Source organism: Alligator sinensis, unplaced genomic scaffold (assembly GCF_000455745.1).
Source record: "Alligator sinensis unplaced genomic scaffold, ASM45574v1 scaffold849_1, whole genome shotgun sequence".
NCBI classification, from domain to species: Eukaryota; Metazoa; Chordata; order Crocodylia; family Alligatoridae; genus Alligator; species Alligator sinensis.
Genome location: NW_005842271.1, coordinates 1,025,876 through 1,045,922, shown reverse-complemented (window position 1 = coordinate 1,045,922; position 20,047 = coordinate 1,025,876). Strand labels below are relative to the sequence as shown.

Below are 20,047 nucleotides of genomic sequence, written 5' to 3'. Positions count from 1 at the left end.
AGGAGGGGCCGGCGCCCCGCGCCCCCCCCCCCCCCCCTGCCATATCGGCAGGGGCTGTTGGGAAATGGAGTCTGGATGCCAGCCAGATCCACCATTTTGCCCACCCCTGTCCTATACAGTGAAAATATCACCTAATAGTGCTTGGCATTGCCACATTAACCAATTACAGGATAAGTGTGATTGCCCAGTGGAGTACAGAAGCAACAGTTGCAGCCCCACCTGTTGTTGAGCCACCAACCTTGCAACCTGAAGCAAAGACCAGTAACACTCCACAAAAAAGCAGCAATGCTCACTGGTCAGGACCAAATAATGCTAAGCAACCTACATGCAATAAGGAGATCTCTGAATCCGACATGGATAATGGAAGGCCATCCCCTCAGAACTGTGTTCAGGGGAGTAGTAGCCACTAACCTGTAAGGAAATGGGAACATGAACCTGTTGTAATAGTTGGTGCAGCACATTCTCAGGGCAGCAGTCAAGGGGATCAACATTAACCAGAAAACAAACACAAAACACTTGCAGCCTGGGCATAACGGGCATTGATGCAAGTGTGCCAAGAGTGGAGGCACTTTAATGAGAGCAGGTCTAAGAGCCACTCTAATTAAAGTGCTCGGAGAGTCACATGTATCAGTGTCCCCAGCCTCATTTAACATGGTTAAAGCTCTCCCACCACCATTTTTCAGCGTGGAGACACTGATACATGTGACGCTGGAGTCTGTTGGAGCATAGTAATTACCATGCTCCAGCAGACTCAATTAATCAAGTCTGCTCCAACACGGTGAAATTACAGCACATTGGAGCAGCCTTGCTGCACATGTACAGGTGACTTATGTTGCTGTCATATCAAAAGTAGGGGGATGAGATTGAGATATATGAATGTATTGAATCTGCACATGTAAATCTAAAGTTATTTTCTTGTTGAATCTAGTAATGGCAATGAATATATACTTTTATCTTATCTTTACAATATATTCTCTGCTTGCCAGTCTGGCAGCTTTCTTTCCCATATTTGTGCCTAGAGTCATTTATTTATGAATGCCCAATATAAAAAATCTAAATAAAATGAAACTGCTGCTTATGCACACAATCTAGCATTTTCATTGACAGTCTCAGAAAAGAAACCAATGACTACATGGTCATTAAACTGAATTTTAAGTTCTAGTAACAGACATTTTTTTCCAGAAAAGTCATTCACATTCCAAAACCTTTCATCTGAGTGCTCACAACATCATCAGTAAATGTGAGTTACAACCTCAGTGTTTTCATTGTTTGCTTTTATAGCCTCATAATTTTTTACTCAATTTGAGCACTTAATAATCACAAGTGACAGTTTCTTTCCTATCAGCCTATTTTAATTTGGCCTTTAACTATCAGAATTAAATTAATATAGCACCTTGTTGAAGACCTTCCATTATCACCTCAGCTTTTTCCAAGCTATTTCAGAGCCTCCTACCTTTGAGCATTTCTCCAACACTTCCTCCTTAAACTTCAGAAACTTCTCCTGGATCTCTAGCTGATTAAGGGCAAAGGACAGGAAGTGTGTAAAAGGCTGCTTCTTGCGGAAACTCTCAAGCAGAACATCAATCCGTGTTTGGGCAGATATGACACCGCTACGCTGCTGTCCTGTAATCACTAAAAGAAAACAAATAACATTCAGCGCAACTTATTAACAAATTTTGAGCAAGGTGGGAAGGGTGAAAAAATATTTTAAATGGACTTTGGGTCATTCCAACCAATCAGAGAAGTTCATTGATTAATGGACAAAAACAAGATTAATTGCTGAAGATAAGCATAATCTTATGGGACAAGTGTTTCTCTACTACAGAGCAGTCTTGGCCTGCTTTTCCAAGCAGGGGGCGGGGAGGGGGGAAATCCTCCTTTAACATTCCACTTGGAACACAAAATATATTAATAAAAAAACAAAAAAAACCAAGCTGGCTGTGTGGGGTAGATTCCAGGCAGCCTAAGCGCAGAAGCCACAAGCAGCTGGGTAGAGCTACAGCAGGGAGAGGCAGGATGACCATTAAGCCAAAGGGGAAACCCCTGTGCTTAGAATCACCTGACTGGAAGGGACAGCACCCAGGGCACATAAGCCAAGCACTAGAACTAAGGAGGGCAGTCTGGCCCTGCATACTACACAGAGCAGATCTCCTAGGGAAAAAGGGGCTCCAGCCGGCAGCCTGGCAACCACCCTCACCACCCATAAGAATGGGAGGCGAGAGCCCAAGGGGAGAGAGGGTTTGCAGGAAGGCATAAACCCAAAGTTGGGGGAGATTTTGTTGAAAGTGGTCGCTTGTATTTGTGTTGCATTTGAGTTGGGACCAGAGGACCGAGCTGTGGCTAAGGGGCCAGCAGGGAGGCCACAGGGATGCCCAAAAAGCATTCCGCATATACCCTGTAGGGCTCAGGGACCACAAGGGGGCTGAACAGCACCAGAGCTGCCTGGCCTGGCCTGGGGACCCACATGGCTGAGGGGTGCATAAGCAGCCTTGTCCAAGTCAGTGACCCCAGGGAGCTGAGGGGAGGGAGAAAAAAAAAGGAACAGCCTTCCCTGGGTCTGGGACCTCAAGGGGCCCAGAACTTGGGAAGTGTGAGAGACAGGGGGCCAGAGGCCAAGAGACTGACATAAGAACAGAGCTGAGGCCAAGAAAGCCAGGCTTGAAAAAAATGGGCCACAGCTGGAGCCTACCAGCCAAAATAACAGTGGACTAAAGCCAAGAGGAAAGAGGCCCCTACAGGAAGATCCAGGACATTGTCTGAATAACTTCTGTGAGGTATAAGGGTGGCTATAGGAGTAGAAGGAGGCCACAAACAGGCAATGGGTGCCTTGAGGCTCTGGACAGGGCTGGTGGGGTGGGGGCAACTAGGACTGGAAGGACAGAACTGAGGGTCAGCTACGTATGGGAGGAACCCGCTGGCAAACGTAGATTAGGGCTTGATCTGGGGCCTTGGGACAGCCTCCCTTCTACAATAAAAATAATTCCATTAAGACATGGCAGACAAAAGGAAAAGGTGGGGGGTACCCCAAGGAGCTGAAACAGGGTAGGAACCATGTGGCCACCAGGGATTGTCGCGGCTGCCCCTGGGGCCTGGTACTGCTACATCAATACTATCATTAGTGGGCAGCATTACTAGCAGCATGAATATGAGCATTTATACTGCTTCTTATTATTAATATTCCTCAAATATTTCAGGGCTCATTGTGGCAGGCATTGTAAACAACAATCCCAACCCCAAATTGCTCACAAGTTAAAGGACAAGTTTAAACAGTTATCTACTTGCACTACTATTTCCCTGGTTTACGTACATCACTTTTTCCCTTTAAACTTTATTACATGATATAGAATGACTGAGGAATAGATGAAGCAACAACATTCTCTTTGAATTGCCTAGCAACACTAAACCTTCATACCTTTATTCCAAGCTTGAAAGAGGAAAGGTAGAACGTTTTATCCCACAACATATAAACAAGATAAATTTTGCTAGGCTATTAATTTTACTTCAGTTTCTTACATAACCTCTGCTTTCCTGAAGTTAGGAGCATGCCACTAAAAAGGCTGCCTCCTCTTCTCGAGGAAGTTAGTTTCTAAATGTTTATTATGGTAACATCTACAATCCTCTCAGTTCAGCTGCTCCTTAATGGTCTAGATTACCATTTAATATTTGCATGCTGGCAACTCCTTTTTTAAAAAAGAAAAAAACGACATGAAAATGTATGAAAGGTAAAAGTAATAATAAGCCTATGTATTGTATTTATTCAAATCTAATATGAATTTTTTTCCTCATTCAAACCCAGGGTCAAAGTTGGAACTGCAACCACCACCCACCTCCCCAACCCTGTCACCTCTTTGCTCTAGTCTCTGCCCTGCACTGCTGCTTACCTCCCTCTTGCAGCTCTGGCTCCTACTGAGGGCCACTCCAGCTGGGAAAAGGAAGCACAGAGCACCTGCTGCTTCCAGCCAGAGCCTGATCATACAATGGCAGTGGCAGCTCTGACCCTGACCTCAACAGCTGCTGCATGGCCAGGCTTGGACCAGAGGCAGCACATGCTCTGTGCTCCCTAACCCTGGCAGAAGCAGGGCTTAAACAGACACCATGGGGAAGGTCAGACATCAGGGGGGACAAGTGGTAAGGAGTGCCAAGCTGGGGGGAGATGCCAAGGGAGGGGTGCAAGTGGAGGATGCAGGTAGCGGTAGGTACAGGCACCATGGCAGCACATGTGTGGTGCACAGGCACCAGAGTGGGGCAGACAGTCAGGGGGGCAAGTGATGGGGGAGGACAGGGGTCAGGTCACTTGATTCCACTGCTGCCTGCCCCCCTGCCACTGCTTGCCCCACTGCCTGCATTTATACACAACAAATTTATAAATTTTCCATGTATAGAAAGTAATTATTGGGGGGGGGGGGGGGTGTTAAATTCAGGGTCAACTTGGATTCAGGTAAATATGGTAAATCATATGCATCCTTCATGAGAATTGCCAAGAGGACTTGAACTAAAAAAGAAAGATTTTGAGGAGTGGGAAAGTGATCTTGTCTTTGCTTTAAATTGTAACACTTCCAGCACCTCACAACTATCCTCATTTCCTTTCATGATTCCTGGAGGAGTTGTGACCCACCAGTTGAGAAACACTGGTCTAGCTGCTCACTTCTGTACAGAAATGGGTAATCCGATCGTAGGGTCAAATTTTATTCAGTTATGTAATATTCACACTTAAAAATCTACACTATCAGCACCATAATGCTCATAAAATGCCACAATGCATGACTTCTTTTTGACATTCTATTCCCTCTGTAGAAGCTAAACATATACAATAAGTTATGGGTATTATGATGTTCCCTTTTCCTACAAAAAGGAAATATAACTAGAGTATATGTTTCAAATGAGCATGTTTTCATTGTAAAAGTCTGATGACAGCTACTAACAGAATATTTCTAAAATAAAAAGAAAGAAAACATAAGAATGTTTAATTCATTTAAAGTTCATTTCATGTGGATTTACAATGCAAGGTATTTTCTCTGAATGCGTACATATAATTCCCCATTGATAATAATGGTAATAAGAATCCTAGAGAAACTCAGACATAGGTTAATTCTAAAGCCCAGAAATGGTTTGTCAGGCTTTAGCAGGATTACTCTCAGGCTTAAAATTATGTCTGTGCTTAACAGTTTGCTGGACTAGAAATTTAAATTGCATTTTTCATGCAAAAATCTTATAGCACTTTACAAAGGTGAGCAAGATATCAAAGGTAAGTTAAAGTGTTAAATGACTTTCCAAGGTCATCGATCAAGTCACTATCATGTCACAGCTAAGGATAGAAGCAAGATCTCCCAATTCCCATCTCTGTGCCCAAAATAGCATCAAGGGGAGAGTGAGTAAAATCACATTTCTGTCATGCACACTGAAGCTCACCAATTTCTCCTTCCATTCCAGGCTTTGGAATGCTGATAGATGTTCGGGTCTCCATTTCCAGCCTCTTTTTGGTTTCTCCTTTCTTCCCAATTATATACCTAAAGGCATAAAAGTATAACGAAGTCAAATACAGAATGTCACTACTATCTTTTTCTGACCAGTGCTTTATTTAGAAGGAGAGGGGGCCAGGGAGGGGAAGGGGAAGAATAAAGTTTACTATAGAATCTGTAGAAACTACTACATCATTCCAAATTTAGAATAGTGAACATGTACGGAGATCTACAAAACACAGACCAAAGTGGTACAGTTCAGAGTAGTGATTTTTCGTCATACAGAGCTACAGCTGGGTACATACATTTTTATTTGAACACTAGCACAGTATTGAGAAGATGATCAAAATACCTAGAAAAGGCTTTCCAGTCAGCTACCGACTTCCACATCAGCATTAGGTCATAAATCCTAAGTGCTCCCAGGGCTTTCACATCTGCCCCAACAGAGCTGCTAACTCCAGTTTCCTCCCCATATCATTCCGTCCTCCTATTTACTTTTATGTTCTGGTTAAGAGATGCCCAAAAATACCGTCAATGGCAAGAAAGCAGAGTCTACAGTCAGTCCATAATACAGAGACAGTTAAGAGCTAAATGTGGAGTGTGGACATGTGGAAAAAAAGGGATCCCCTTTCCATTCCTTTTACCCTCCCAAGTACCGAACACTCCTCAAAATGAAAAATGAGTGTGAGGTGCATTTTCTACACCTGACCTCTGAGAATGACTGACTCCTTTGGTAAACAACAAACATAGCAGGTTTGCTCACTTGTATAGTGGACTGGGGGCCTTCAATTTGCATTGAAAACCTCTCTCAGTCTCTTCCACTGTGAAGGCATCACAAGGCTCATCTGCACAATCCCCAGGGCCTTAAAAAAGAAGTGAAAAAAACCAATTAGAAACTTCTCTATAAAGGCTAGGAGTATTTTATGTGGTGCAATATTCTCACCAGCCTTCAACTCCCAAGGTTAAATAAAGGAACAAATTGGCTCCTTCTGTCACAGCCAACTGCATTTTATTTCACCTTACTACCCGCTCTGAAAAACATAATGACTATTTTTAAATCTCCCAAGCCTGGAAGCTTAAGGAAGTAGCAGTTACAGCCCAATACAGAACAGATTTTTTCTTGGCTATGATTTGCACTACAGCCTGGTGGGATTTCCCTCCCCAAGTTCAAGTACTGTTCTGCCTGTTGGGCAGTAACCTACAGATCTTTTTAGAAAACAGAGCAACAGCAATGATAGCTTCAGCAGCAAATCCTGAGAGACAAAGGAAAATTAAAGTTAATTTTGGTTTGAGAGCTCAAGAGTAGTGCAAACAGTGTCTGGACAAAGAGGGAATTCTCATGCCTTCAGCAAGGAAACAAACACTAATCCCTCTACTTGAAAAATTATGGCAAATTGACCAAACATTCCAAAATAAGGATGACAAAGAAATATGAGAAAAACATGTGTTTTACAGAAATCTCAACATTTTTATTGATATATTTTTTAAACAAATTTAGAGAGGACATAATTTTCTTGCTTTTCCCTAGTCAGTAAATAATTCATAGCCAGGTATCCAAGTCACCTTCATAGTAACCCAAACTTCTATTCATAACTGGAATTTACTCCATTCTTTGGCCAAAAGGATAGTGAGAGAAAAAGGCAAGTACAATAAAAGCCCTGTTATCCAGCATTTTACTAAGCCACATTTCTATTAACCAGAATTTCCAGCTGCCTGCCCCGCTGCAGGGAATAGAGGGAAAGCTTGCACGCAGCAACCACTACTGCCACCCACCACCCTGCACTGTCGCCGCTCTGCGTCCAGCAACCGCCATCCGCCCACCCCCCAATTCTGCATCTGGCTAGAAACCCCCATTCCTCAGGTGATCGCCATTTTTACCTCCCCACTCATGCCGGAAAACAGGGCTTTTACTGTATTCATCTACTCTACCCTGCGTATTAAAGCCCTGGTTTTGCTGTGTGAGCAGAACCTTATGCCCGCAAACTGCTCTTTGCAGATTAAGAGCCTAAATCTACTATCTCCCTCTGACTTTTAAATGAAAATTCCCCCACTTTGTAACATGTTACGATCTCACTTCCTTGGCCCCTGTATATTACATTTCCTACCTGTATAGAAATCCTCCTCCTCTTCATTCTGACAGGATTGCTCTTGAATGAAATTCTTCCTGTAAATGCGCTCTCCAATCCTTATAAGTGTTGGACGCAGGACTTCCATTGGGCTCTTCTTGCTAGTAATAGCACTCTACCAAAATAAAAATTGGTTCTGCTAGTATAGCCATAGAAAATAGAAATTCACAAGCTTTCCGTATAGAGTTTCTGAAAGGATACTATGGAAGCATAAGGAGCAACTCCATATTTTAGGTTAGTTCTGCACTTAAAGAGGAAATATAAATCCACATGAATAATAAAGTAACAGTGTATGTTTCCTAAATTTAAACTATTTATTCTTTCCATATAAAATGAATTTTCTGAGAATTTACAAGTGAACAGTTAAAAATATAAAAATCCGTTAAAAATGAGAAATTTTAAGAATGTAAAATAGCTACCACTGCCTGTCAGGTTTAGGATTTACTTTTTGCCCACAATGATCTCGGTAACTAAACACAATAGATTCCCAGAAATTCCCAAGTTTTAATTCAAACTAATTAAACTAAAAGAAGCTACAATTTAATATCATATACAATTAGGGGTCCTTTTTCCAGCTACTCTTTGTAAATGGAATTCTTCTGTCAACTGCAGGTGAAAGAAATGTTGGTCTACTGCAAAGAATAGACAAAATAAAAAACAAAGTAAAAAAACAGACCTCTTTCAAAATCATGGCCATCTACCAGTGTTCTCCAAATGACTATAGCCACAGATGCCCTGAGTTAGCCACCATTTTGAAAGGAGTTTCTCCCTCACATTATTAATGGGATTGTTTGTTCTGCTCAAAGCATAGAAATGGATGACAGCTGTAGCTTTAGCCTACTGGGGCTAAATTGAGATGACAGACAACAGACATTTTCTAAGAGGACCATCTTTTTTGGTAGCTACATTTTCAGTTATGAAAAATACAACACAAATTACTTAATTATACGTATCTTTTAAAAAAGAACCATTGCACTAGATCAACTCAAAAGATATGTCATAAGGGGCAGGAAAATGAAGGTGTACATGTCTACATGAAGGGGATTTGGGGGTACATGCACACACAGTAAAACAGGGAGGTCCAAAGAAGAGAGGACGTTTGAGATGATATTCAGGGGAAGCAACAGGAAAGTGCAGAAGACTAGAAATTTGGAGGGCATGAGAGAAATATTGCTGAATCCCTTGTTATTTTGTACTGTTTTTGTAAAACAAAGCTGCTGTAAACCCAGTTTAACCACCCCATACGCTCTGTTTTGTGATGATAGAATGGTGTAAAACAGTCAGTCTGCCCCTAAATTTGTCCCTAAAAGTTAAAAACTGTAAAAAATTATTTAATATTGATATTTCATCTCTTTGGTGCCTTAGAAATGCAACGTGGTAACATTCTGCTTTCTTATTTAGGGTTCATATAGTACATTTTTAATTAAAAAGGAAATCTCATAGGAAGAACTAAGTTAAAGTGCAGTTATGGTTGAGGCATACATATAAAAAATGTCTGTGACGCTACATTATGAGGATGTTGCTATTATCCCAGAATTATGCATTCTAAACTTGATAAATTCAGTTTATCTTAAAATAAATCTAAGCATTTTAACTATGGAAGAAATAGGGTATATCCACACAGCTTTCATTTTATCACAGTCTTCAACCTTATATAGCTGGAACTCAATTAAAAATGTCATGTAGATTTGATTTATTTAAAAAAAAGTACCCCAACTAGTTTTTATAACTGAGAGTTTCTTTTTTTTCAGGAACTTTACATATACTTTATGGAGACAGAATGGGAAAAACAAAGCAGTGTAACACATCTTTAAAAATCATTTTACTTTGAATTTGGGTCCACAAATACATTGTCACAGATTCACTGCCTTTCTTAAAAACACAGTGATTGTCAAGACATTACACAAGAACCATGACTGTGATTTAAATAAAAATATACCCTGCTAGGTCTCATGGCTGTGGAGAAAAAATTGAAAACTGACAAGTGTAGACAGGCATAGTATTTTTCTAGGGGGAAGTTTGTGCTAAGATTGTAGAGTTACCAATCCGCTGTTCCTATTTAAGTGGGTGTGAGGTCCCCCCCAGTGCTGTGCATGCGTAAGCTTATAGTGGTAATGTGAGAGTGATGTTGTAGCTATGATGGTCCAGATGTTATGCATGAAGCAACAATTTCTCAGTGATATCTTTTATAGAGACAACTACATAGATGAGATAAAATTAGACAAGTTTTTGAATACAAGACATTTTTCATCAGGTCTGTAAAGATTTCTAACTTTATCCCAACTACATAGTTGGCCCAGTTAATAGTGGCTCATTCATGTTAACTGTCAGTCCTTGCAGGACAACCTTGTCAGGCTGCGTGCTCTTTTTGGCCACCTACCGCCAGAGAAGCAGCAATGCAGCTTGGAAGGGCGCTGTGGGTAAAGGCTCCTCTTTTGTCCCAGATTTTGACTTGGATCAATCAGGACTCCCTCAGATACGGCATCTGTTCATAGCCTGAGATGCAGGCACCTTAAAAGCTTTAAAAAAACCTAATGAAACCTAGGCTGCATGTGTCTCAGGTTTTCAGGTTCTTCTCCATGAGCTCTTCGGTCTCACAATTTTAAATTCCATGGACCTTCGGAGCCTACCGGACTTGTGATTTTTGAGTGCTTGAGGCTGGCAAATTGCACCGATGCTGGGATCCAGCTAACAGAGCACGAGGCAGCATCAGAGCCCTCAGGCCCCTGCAGACTTACATCTGCAACGAATCATAATATACCCCGCGGTAAAGGGGTTGTCCCAGGATAACCATGGTGCATCCAGCACAAAACAGGTACTGTTTTGAAGAGCGGCTTCTTTGTCAGGCCGCGACACATCTAGTGTATGGCCAGCCACAGGCTTCCTGTGTCCCACGGTGCCCGCCCGCCCAGGCCCCGGCCCCGAGCAAGGAGGGGGAGGGAAGGGGCAGGGCCGCCGGGCCCCGCCCCCCGCGACGCCTCTCTGACGGGCGACGCCAAGCGTGCTCGTGCTCGTGCCCGTGCAACATGTACGGCGAGCACGAGCACGCACGCCGCCTGCGCCCAGCCGTCCGTGCAGCCAGGTGAGCACGCGGGAGGTTGCCAGGCCGAACCGGGGCGGGGTGGAGCGGGCTGCGGTGCTGCGCTGCCTGGACCGGACCGGACCTGGCTGTAGCCGCCACCGCCGCACTCACCGGGATGCGGCTCGACACAGGGGGTGGGAAGGGCAGCTGTCGGAGAGGCAGCGCGGACGCGGGCAGTAGCGCCCACTTCAATGCGCAAGCGCACGCGGCAATTGCCGCTGCCTCCTGCCGCGCAGGCGCAGAAAAGGTGAAGTTGATGCCCGCAGTTCCCCCTCGCGTGCAGGCGCAGGAACTGTGGGGAAGTTCTTGCCCGCAACTTCCTCCCTTGTGTGCGCAGACGCAGAAGCTGGAGCCCCACCTTCAAAGCTCACAGCCGCCACGTACGCGCGCAGGCGCAGTAGCCGCTGAGAAGTTCTTGCCAGAGCCTGTGCGCGGGCCACGCATGGCCCTTGTGCCTCGCCTTCCTATTCTGACTCTCTCTCTCTCTCTCTCTAGGTCAGGACAGGGAACCATGGCGGCATCCTCCTCGTCCTCCTCAGCTGGCGGGGTCAGTGGGAGCTCGGTGACCGGCTCCGGGTTTAGTGTCTCGGACTTGGCCCCACCACGGAAAGCGCTCTTCACTTATCCCAAAGGAGCTGGAGAAATGTTGGAAGGTGCGATGTCTCTCCCAGACATGTGCATGAGTCCCAGCTGGAGCCTGCACTGCCCCTGTCTCAGCTGTACCCAGTGAACTTGAGTTGCTAAAGGGAAGGGCGTTGGTGCAGGGAAAGGCTGGCAAGGGTCTCGCTTCCAGAGTCTCCTTGCCCCACAGCTTGTCCTTCCTTCCTAACCGGTCCAGTCCTCGCGCACTTAAATCTATTCATTTCTAAAACTAAATAGGACTTCTCTGTAGCCAACAAAATCTCAGGCTTCTCAGGAAGAAAGACAGAAGCAGGGCAGGCTGGCTCTCCTTTATTGTTGGCTTCATCTCTGTTTAGCAAAAATGACAGGTGATTGATGTGACTGTATTTAGTGTCATAAATTCACATTGCTGGCTGGTTCTAGCACAGAAGCAGACTGGAAACGGCTTGTGTCTCTGTTATCGAGGAGCTGACAGGCCTGATCTGCCTTCGCTATAGGTTAATGCTGTGCTGAGAGTTAAGTTACACCACTGCTTCAGGTGATGGCTGATGTCTTCTGCTGCCTCTCCCCCATAAATCCAATAGCATGGAAAGAACTTGTGGAAGTGGTGCAAAGCCATATGCAGGACTAAGCTGCAGGATCACTGCAATAGGGTTGGGCCCACAACATGGCCCTTTCACAGTTTGGCTGTGAAGCTGTATTACACTGATCAATCAGGGCTGTAGTACTTTTTTTTCCCTCACATGATTCCAGGGAAGTCACAGCAAGGCTAACCTTAGTCTGTTTTGTTTGATTTTTCTGAACTGCTTATTTTCATCTAAAACCTAATCCTGAGCTCCTCTGCAGCTAGATCTTGCCATATGGGAGCTCACGTGATGCATACATGTTAAGAAATTACTCCCACTTCCCCTGGATTTTACTTGCATTTCATATAATTTGTATTTTCTGCCCCCTTTCATTTTAATTGTTGGAAGGAGAGAGTGCCTGAGCACATGGAAGGGTCCTTCAGTTGTCTGATGCACTGCTTTTCAACCTGGAATTTAAACTCCTTTTAGTTCTATAAGACTGGGGTTTTGTATGGAAGTGTTTTATGTCCAGTTATGAATCTGATGCAACCTGTTTTCTTAACGTGCAGTTTGGCAGAGTAATAGATTTGCAATCTAACCATCAGGTTTGAAACAACCTTTAGTTTCACTGAATTTAGTTAAAATCTTAACTGTTAACTCTGCTCTAGAGAGAATGAGAGCTATGCAGTTTACTTAAGGGAGGAAGGTCTTGTCTGCTGAGGTTGTACCCATTGCCCTACCTTCTGCTGACTATAAGAGTGGGAGTGACTGTCAGCACAGATGATTGTCCCAATGTTTGTGGCTGGAATTTCCCTCCTCCCCATAGCTGTGCAATGAGCTGTTTGTCATCAGCTGACTGCAGCCCTCTACTTCAGAAGTGACCACATTTTGCTGAAACTGTTTATAAATTCAGAATGAAAGGCATAGGATATGTCAGACTGATCACCATACTTGGGATCCGGAAGGAATTTTTCCCTGTGGTCAGATCAGTCTGAGCCGTGGGGGTTTTTGCGTTCCTCTGTAGTGGGGGGGCATGGCCCTCTGCCTAGGATCTCTTGAGCATATATTGACAACATTTTGTAGAAGTAGGACATTGGTTGCTGTGGTTCCCCTGCTTCACTTGTGGCAGATTAGGGTGTTAGGTCTGTGTTGCATCAGGGTTGACAGTAGTCCTATGTACAGTTTAGATCCGGGGCAGGCAAAGTCTGGCCCAGGGGCTGGACTCCATTTCCCAGCAGCCCCTGCCCACATGGCTAGGTCCAGTTTCCATGGAGATCCCAGCAGCTGCTGCACTGTGAACAGTGTGGGAGCTGGGGTTTCCATGGAGACTTCATTCATTTTAATTAATTATCATTTAAAAACTAGGGGACTGTGGTGTTGATGCCTACACAGTCAAATAGGTCACTAGTTGGCTGGAGGGCCACACCCAAGAGAGTGGTGGTGGATGGGTCATTTTCGACCTGGAGGGATGCAGGCAGTGGGGTTCTTCAGGGCTCAGTCCTTGGGCCCGCACTGTTCAACATCTTCATCAGCGACTTGGACAAGGGAGTGAAAAGCACCCTGTTCAAATTTGCAGACGACACTAAGATGTGGGGAGAAGTGAGACTCCCTTCTCATCAGTGCAGAGGCAGAAAAGGATCTTGGAGTCATTATTGATGCCAAAATGAACGTGGGCTGACAGTGTGGGGACGCAGTCAGGAAGGCCAACTGTACCTTGTCATGCATCCACAGATGCATCTCAAGCAGGTCCAAGGAGCTGATCTTCCCCCTCTACGCGACACTGGTCAGGCCGCAGTTGGAGTACTACATCCAGTTCTGGGTGCTGTACTTCAGAAGGGATGTGGACAACATGGAGAGGGTCCAGGGGAGGGCCATCCACACAATCAGGGGGCAACAGGGCAGGCCCTACGAGAAGAGGCTAAGGGACCTGAACCTGTTCAGCCTTCACAAGAGAAGGCTGAGGGGAGATCTAGTGGCTGTTTACAAACTGGTCGGGTGGGACCAGCAGGCATTGCGGGAGTCCCTGTTCCTCCGAGCACTACCAGGAGTGACAAGAAATAATGGTCACAAGCTGGCAGAGGGTAGATTTAGGCTACATATCGGGAGGCGCTACTTCACTGTCAGGGCAGCTAGGATCTGGAACCAGCTTCCAAGAGAAGTGGTGCTGGCTCCTACCCTGGGGGTCTTTAAGAGGAGCCTGGATGAACACCTTGCCAGGGTCGTTTGACCACAGTACTCTTTCCTGTCCATGGCAGGGCGTTGGACTTGATGATCTGCTCAGGTCCCTTCTGACCCTACCAACTATGAAACTAATGCCCCAGCAGCACTGGCAGGGCAGGGAGCTCCTTCAGGGCCAGGCTGGGACCTTGCAGCTGTACAGCATGGTCAGGAGTCAGGGCAGAGCGGTGATCTGCAGCCTGCATGCTTCAGGCAGGGGTGTGCAGGCAGTGGGTCGTGGCTCTGCCCCAGCTCCTTGCAGTAGTGACAGTGTGGTCCAGAGCCAGGGCACAGCCATGGAAACTAGCCCTAGCCATGGAGGCAGGGGCTGCTAGGAATGGAGTCTGGCCACTGGCCAGAGCCACCATTTTGCCCACCCCTGATTTAGATTAAGGTTTGTATGGGATGGTTTGGATAGAGATGATCCTGCCTCAGGCATGGGAGTTGGACTGGATAACCTTTGGAGTCCCTTGGAAGCTTCCTTCCATGGGAGTCCACATATCAGACTCTTGAAATAACTAATTAAAGACTTGTTTTGTGGAGTCACTGAGTTACACAAGCAAAAAAAAAAAAATAGAACACTTCAAGTTACTGAATTGGTGAGTAATTTCTTCATAGAACAGGATGAATGGTATTTACCCTGGGAAGGCTAGGAATACAAGTATTTCATATAATTCAAGATGTAGGAAGTACTTCTACAGCATTTTAAAATAATAATGAACATTAACTTGCTGTTATCTGAGCACATCACTAATATAGTAGAAAGCATTTTCACAGGAACAGAGGTTTGGAAGCTGAGTCAGTGTGACAATATGCTAATGGTAAACAGTATACCAACCTCTCACTCCTCTCTCATGAAATTAGATCCTGGGATTAAATTTTGTTCCAGAGCCCTGGTGGCAGAGGTAACTTTTTCAAAAAGCACTGACTTTTGAAGTGTGCTTTTTTCCTAGTCTAGCAGGCTTTGGGGCATGCAGCAAGGTGCATTTATTTGATTTAGCTTTTGGTTGATGTGTTGTTTCCTGATTAGGATGGGGATTAATGTTTCACATGACAGCAACCATTTCCTGCTATATGTATTGCAGGAAGCTTTGTTTAATTGAGGTTTTAATTTCTGAGGTAAAAGACCACACGCATCCATTCTTTCTTTCAAATCAATGCAGCATCTATATGTTGGCTGCCTTTTTTGAAGGAAGCCAGTTTAAATACTAATAAACACAACTCAATTACGTTCTTCTTTCAAGTAATTTTACCTATTTTCCTTAAAAGAAACCCTTTTAATTCTTTAGGGATCTTGGAATTACTGTGGGTAACATCAAGAGCAGACTGAAATCGTTCTATCATTTGTCATGTCATTAACAATGTTACAAATTAATTTATTTCTAAGGTAACTGTGAAATCAGTTAATGAACTGAATTGTAAGAGCCACAAGAAATTTTAACACGCCTGCAGTGGGTTAGAATTAAGCTGTGAAAATTCATAAAGTATAAAAAGAAATGAATGTTTGAGCCCTGAGGGAAGCAGGGCTTATGAGGACACTGGTTTCTACTTGGTTTGCTTTCTATTTAATATCTGCTAACTTCAATTGCAAAAGAAGTGTGATGGAACATTCCTGAATTTGTAGCATTCCTGTAAATACAGCCAAGTATTTGGCTGTAAACACCTTTATGAATGATTAAGATGAAGAAAAGATGTAGAATAATCATTTTTATTACATCAGAAAGCTGACTCTTTCCATAAACTAGCTTTGTTCAGTTTCTGGTGAACATGTTAAATTGACTGTCCAGGGGCCCTATTGTGCAGCTCTTATCCAGGCAAAGCTCCCAATGGCTGAAGTGGGAAGGGCTTGAAAACTCTGCTCATCTGTTACTGAGCACAATGAAAGATGTTGTGTGGTCTCTCACCCTGTCGATAAGAATTGCAAGCTAAAGCAAGACCAATATCTGTTCCCTCTCCATCCAGTCACTGATTGTGTTTTGAGACGCCTGCAATAGGCCACTCGTGCTACCTATTTTCATATTCCTCTGCACTGCTGCCATCCAAGCAAGGTGTAATTCATGCTTCTGAATTGGGGGTTACTATAACTTCCCAAGTAACCATTTTACAGCTGTGCTTAATTATGATTCTCCTAACATTGTCCAGGATGTTCTCTGGTACCAACAGTGTTTGGCCCTATAACAGATTGTAGAACACTTGAAACTTAATTGAAATGACAGCATTTTAGTTACAATTAAGTTGCTTTTGAAAGTATATTTCATTGACAAAATGTCATGTCACTTTGTAGTTGAAGTAGGCAAGCTGAGTCTTAACATTATTTTAGAAAAGTAGGAAACATTCAGCTTTCTGGAACACCTTTCAAACTCCTATCTGACACTTAAATTCTATGCTAGTAAATACTGTGACTACTACAAACACAGCTAGAGTTCACACATTGAATGTATTCAAATCTGCTTCACCATGGAAGGAAATCTTGGCCAGGAAGCCAAGACTTTCTTTAATCAAAAGGTTGTGGCATCTTTCATTTAGAAGCAGCAGCTTCTAAAAGGGAAGCCATGACAGCAGAGGCAGCAGCAGCACATCCATCCCAAGTTGTTTGCAGTATCATCCCTGGATACAAGCCAGAAAGCCCTGGAACTTTGGTCTATGGGCCAGAAAGTTGCACATGGAAGGGTTGCATTTTTCTCAAGTAAGAGAAAACATCTGAAGTAAGTGACAGAGGGTAAACCCACACTGAACCTAAGTGTTCCAACACAACAGGCCTGCAGCACTTGCTTAAAGCTTCTCAATAAGAACTCTTAGGACAGATTAAAATGCCTCCCTTTTCTGTTTACAGATGGTTCAGAAAGATTCCTCTGTGAATCTGTTTTCAGCTATCAAGTTGCATCTACATTAAAGCAAGTGAAACATGGTGAGCATTTGCATATTTTGTATTTGACTTTGTGTAGATAAGTTTACTGTAGACGGTGAAGACAAGGATGTAGAAAAAGCTAGTGGGTGCTGTGGTATGAGCCACAAAAAAGCAGAATACAATCTATGAAGGTCCTGAATTAGCACTAAGCAAGGCTATTGTTAGTTCTTGTGCCATGCTTGAAGAGAGACGCAAGTTAAACAGGCAGCCTGTCATGGGAGTCTAACAGTATTTCTAACCTTGTTTTTCTATTATTCTTTGTGGTACTGTATGTACAAGAGGTGAGGTCTGAACTTGCTCATACAGTGGTGAGGATCAATTGGAGTGTAGAATGCTTTGAAAAGAAAAGTTGCTACATGCCACTTCAGTTTCTGCTTCTCTTCTCTGATCCTTTCCTGTGGCCAAAAAAGGATGGTACCTAAAGTTTGTTTGTTTTTTTGACTGAACAATCCAATTAAATCAATAAGGCCTTACTCTTCAGCTGTTGACAAAGCCAGAGTTTACAGTAAATCTGTATTTGTTCCTTATGATATCATCCTTTCTGGCTACTCTACTTCATTGGGTATGTGGAACTAACATTTCCATAACTGTCAAGCATTTGAGATGCTTTCTATACAAGTCAGACCTCCAAGGACTTGCAGCAGCTAAAAACCTTCAAGAATGTCTTTGTACTTCAGACCTGATGCTACAGTTGAATATCAGTGAAACTGAACTTCCCTAAGACTGTTAACCAAAATCTCAGAGGAAGTGAGCAAAGCATTACTGTCATGAGTTGCTTAGTTGTAGTCTAACCAATGTACATTGTGTGCAGCCCAACCAGGCACACAGACTGGGAGCAATAAGGGCTAGGCCTTAAAATAAGCAGCAGTTACTTTGCCTAAAAGCATGTAACCTCTTTTTTTTAAATGTAAATTGGTTTACAGTATTTACATTTCAGATCCAGCCTTTACTAATAAGTTGTTGCAGGACTATATAATGAGAGTAGGGATAGGCATGCCATGGAGCTCCCTGGCTGATCTGATAAAACTTTGAAGTCATGACATCAAACAGTACTTTTTTTTTTAAATACAACCATCAGAGGAATGATTTACCGTTATTCCTTGATGATGTAGAAAAGACCCTTAGTGGCAGTGTCTTAGTCTCTTTTTTATAATTTATCATATTCTGACTATAAAGTCAGAATTTTTAGAATAGTTATAAAGACCTCTTAAAATTCTCTCTCTTTAAAGGGGATGGTTCCTCATGTTACACTGCAGTTTCATCTCAAGCCCCTTGGAGGACTCACTTTTGCCTTTATTGTGTTATTTTTACTCTAGAAAGGTTAAGATACAGAACTGATTAGTGACCATTTGGGCTATAGAAAGTAACCCCACACTCTTTTGAGCTTCCTGCACTAATTATGTTATTTCATGATCTTCAATCTCTTGGGCCTCCGATTGTTCAACAGTATGCAGATGAACAAATTAAGTTTGGAAGATATAATATCAATCACTTATACAATCTAACGAAGTCTTTACTTCATATAGAGAAATATTTAAGAAGTGTTTGCAATAATCGCACTATTCTGGTACAAAGTGGTATAAAACTATTTCCTAGTGACTGGATTACTGGGGGAAAAAATTTTGTTGCAAAGGACTATATGCCTAATTAAGAAGTTTAACTGAAAATTTTAATGCAAACCATTATTTGGACTTCTTTGTAGATCAGCAAGTTGCTCGGATGGAAAAACTAGCTGGTTTAGTGGAAGAACTGGAGGCAGATGAATGGAGATACAAACCCATTGAGCAACTGCTGGGATTCACCCCTTCATCAGGATGAAAGCTTTTGGATCACTGGTGTCAAATGATCAAACAGATGCACCCTCTGGACTGATTTTTAATGGGCTGCCATTTTTCAGGATGCTCACAGCTGTGTCCCTGACAGCTCTGTTATAGTATCCAGTAAATGGCAACTACAGAACCTCAGGCATCTTGTAATACATCAGCAGGATGCGACTTCTGTGTCTTTGTGAGATGCATCAATTTTAAAGAATTTGGAGAATAACCTGTATGTTTATTTAAAGTAACCCCTTCCCCTTTAAAGAGAGAGAAAAAACCTCATACTCTCTAGGGAGCATATTCGTGCCTGCAGTAGCCAGGTTGTCAGTCATACTGAACTGGATACCTTTTCTATTCAAGGAAAGCTCCTGTAGGGCATTATCAAATAACTGAATAAAAAAAAAAAAGTATTTGACTCTTAAACTTTTCCTTTTTGAAGATGAATAGGATAAAGAACCATGCAAGATAACTAAGGATGACAAATGTTAAACTCCTCTATGTCAAGATCATCTTGGCTTTGCTGAGGTTTCTGTCTCTGCTTCTGCTTTAACTATATACAGCACTGGGAGAAAAAACTGCTGCTTACTGAAAACTCTGAAGCTCTTCCTTTACCGTAATGTACTAGATCCCTTCCATGGCAAATAAATAATTTAAACAACAATAAAGTCTGTTTCCTTTGCTTAGACCTTTAACATTTAGAAAAGAAGAAGGAACGAAGTTGCTTCGTAGCACCATATTTGCATCTACAAACAAGAGACAGTATATTGTGACATAAGCCAACTGCTATTTAAAGAAAAAAAAATCCAAACCTCACATGACTTGCCCTCAGGGCAGACCAATTCAAAACAATCAATATCCTACCGCCATAGAGAAGTAGGGCTGGAAGGGACCTTGAGAGGTCATCCCATCCAACTTCCTGCCCAAGCCAGGATCATCCCTATCCAAACCATTCTATATAAATCCATTGTCTAATCTCTTAACAAAACGATACAGTAGTGACACAGGATGACACCCTAATCTGCCACAGGTAAAGCAGGGGGACTATGGAGTCAATTTCCTGCTGCTGCAAAGGTTGTTAAAATACACCCAAGAGATCCCAGCTCTAGAGGAAGCAAAACCCCCAGTCTCTACTAATCTGACTATGGGGTAAAATTCCTTCCAGATCCAAATTCAGCAACTGGTTTGACCTCAAGTAGCAGGGCAAGACTCTCTAGCCAAGAATCTTTGGGTTGAAGTCTCAGCACGAATCCT

The 20,047-nt window shown here is 43.2% G+C and overlaps 2 protein-coding genes across 9 annotated transcripts in view; one reads left to right on the top strand and one right to left on the bottom strand.

The window, feature by feature from the left end:
* Nucleotides 1-20,047, bottom strand: part of ASCC1 (activating signal cointegrator 1 complex subunit 1) — an 89,885-nt gene that overhangs the window by 53,087 nt on the left and 16,751 nt on the right. For 3 of the 7 annotated variants that reach the window (XM_014521920.2, XM_025209229.1, XM_025209230.1), the window contains 4 exons: nucleotides 7,565-7,700; nucleotides 6,223-6,322; nucleotides 5,410-5,507; nucleotides 1,454-1,632 (listed from right to left, as the gene is read on the bottom strand). In XM_014521920.2, the coding sequence (XP_014377406.1) occupies nucleotides 1,454-1,632; nucleotides 5,410-5,507; nucleotides 6,223-6,322; nucleotides 7,565-7,673 (486 nt within the window). In that variant the 5' untranslated portion in view covers nucleotides 7,674-7,700. Of the gene's footprint in view, nucleotides 1-1,453; nucleotides 1,633-5,409; nucleotides 5,508-6,222; nucleotides 6,323-7,564; nucleotides 7,701-8,261; nucleotides 8,315-9,965; nucleotides 10,162-10,323; nucleotides 10,430-10,778; nucleotides 10,902-20,047 lie in introns of those variants that run through there. The other 4 variants (XM_014521918.2, XM_014521921.2, XM_014521919.2 and 1 more) reach the window with 4 other exon arrangements.
* Nucleotides 10,542-19,457, top strand: ANAPC16 (anaphase promoting complex subunit 16). 2 transcript variants are annotated; one of them, XM_006027888.3, is made up of 4 exons: nucleotides 10,542-10,667; nucleotides 11,163-11,320; nucleotides 16,905-16,979; nucleotides 18,682-19,457. In XM_006027888.3, exons 1-4 carry the CDS (start codon nucleotides 10,612-10,614, stop codon nucleotides 18,795-18,797), a joined length of 405 nt encoding a protein of 134 aa, XP_006027950.1. In that variant the 5' UTR covers nucleotides 10,542-10,611; the 3' UTR covers nucleotides 18,798-19,457. The 2 variants fall into 2 exon arrangements, with proteins under 2 accessions (XP_006027950.1, XP_025065018.1); XM_025209233.1 differs by lacking the exon at nucleotides 10,542-10,667 and adding an exon at nucleotides 10,694-10,914.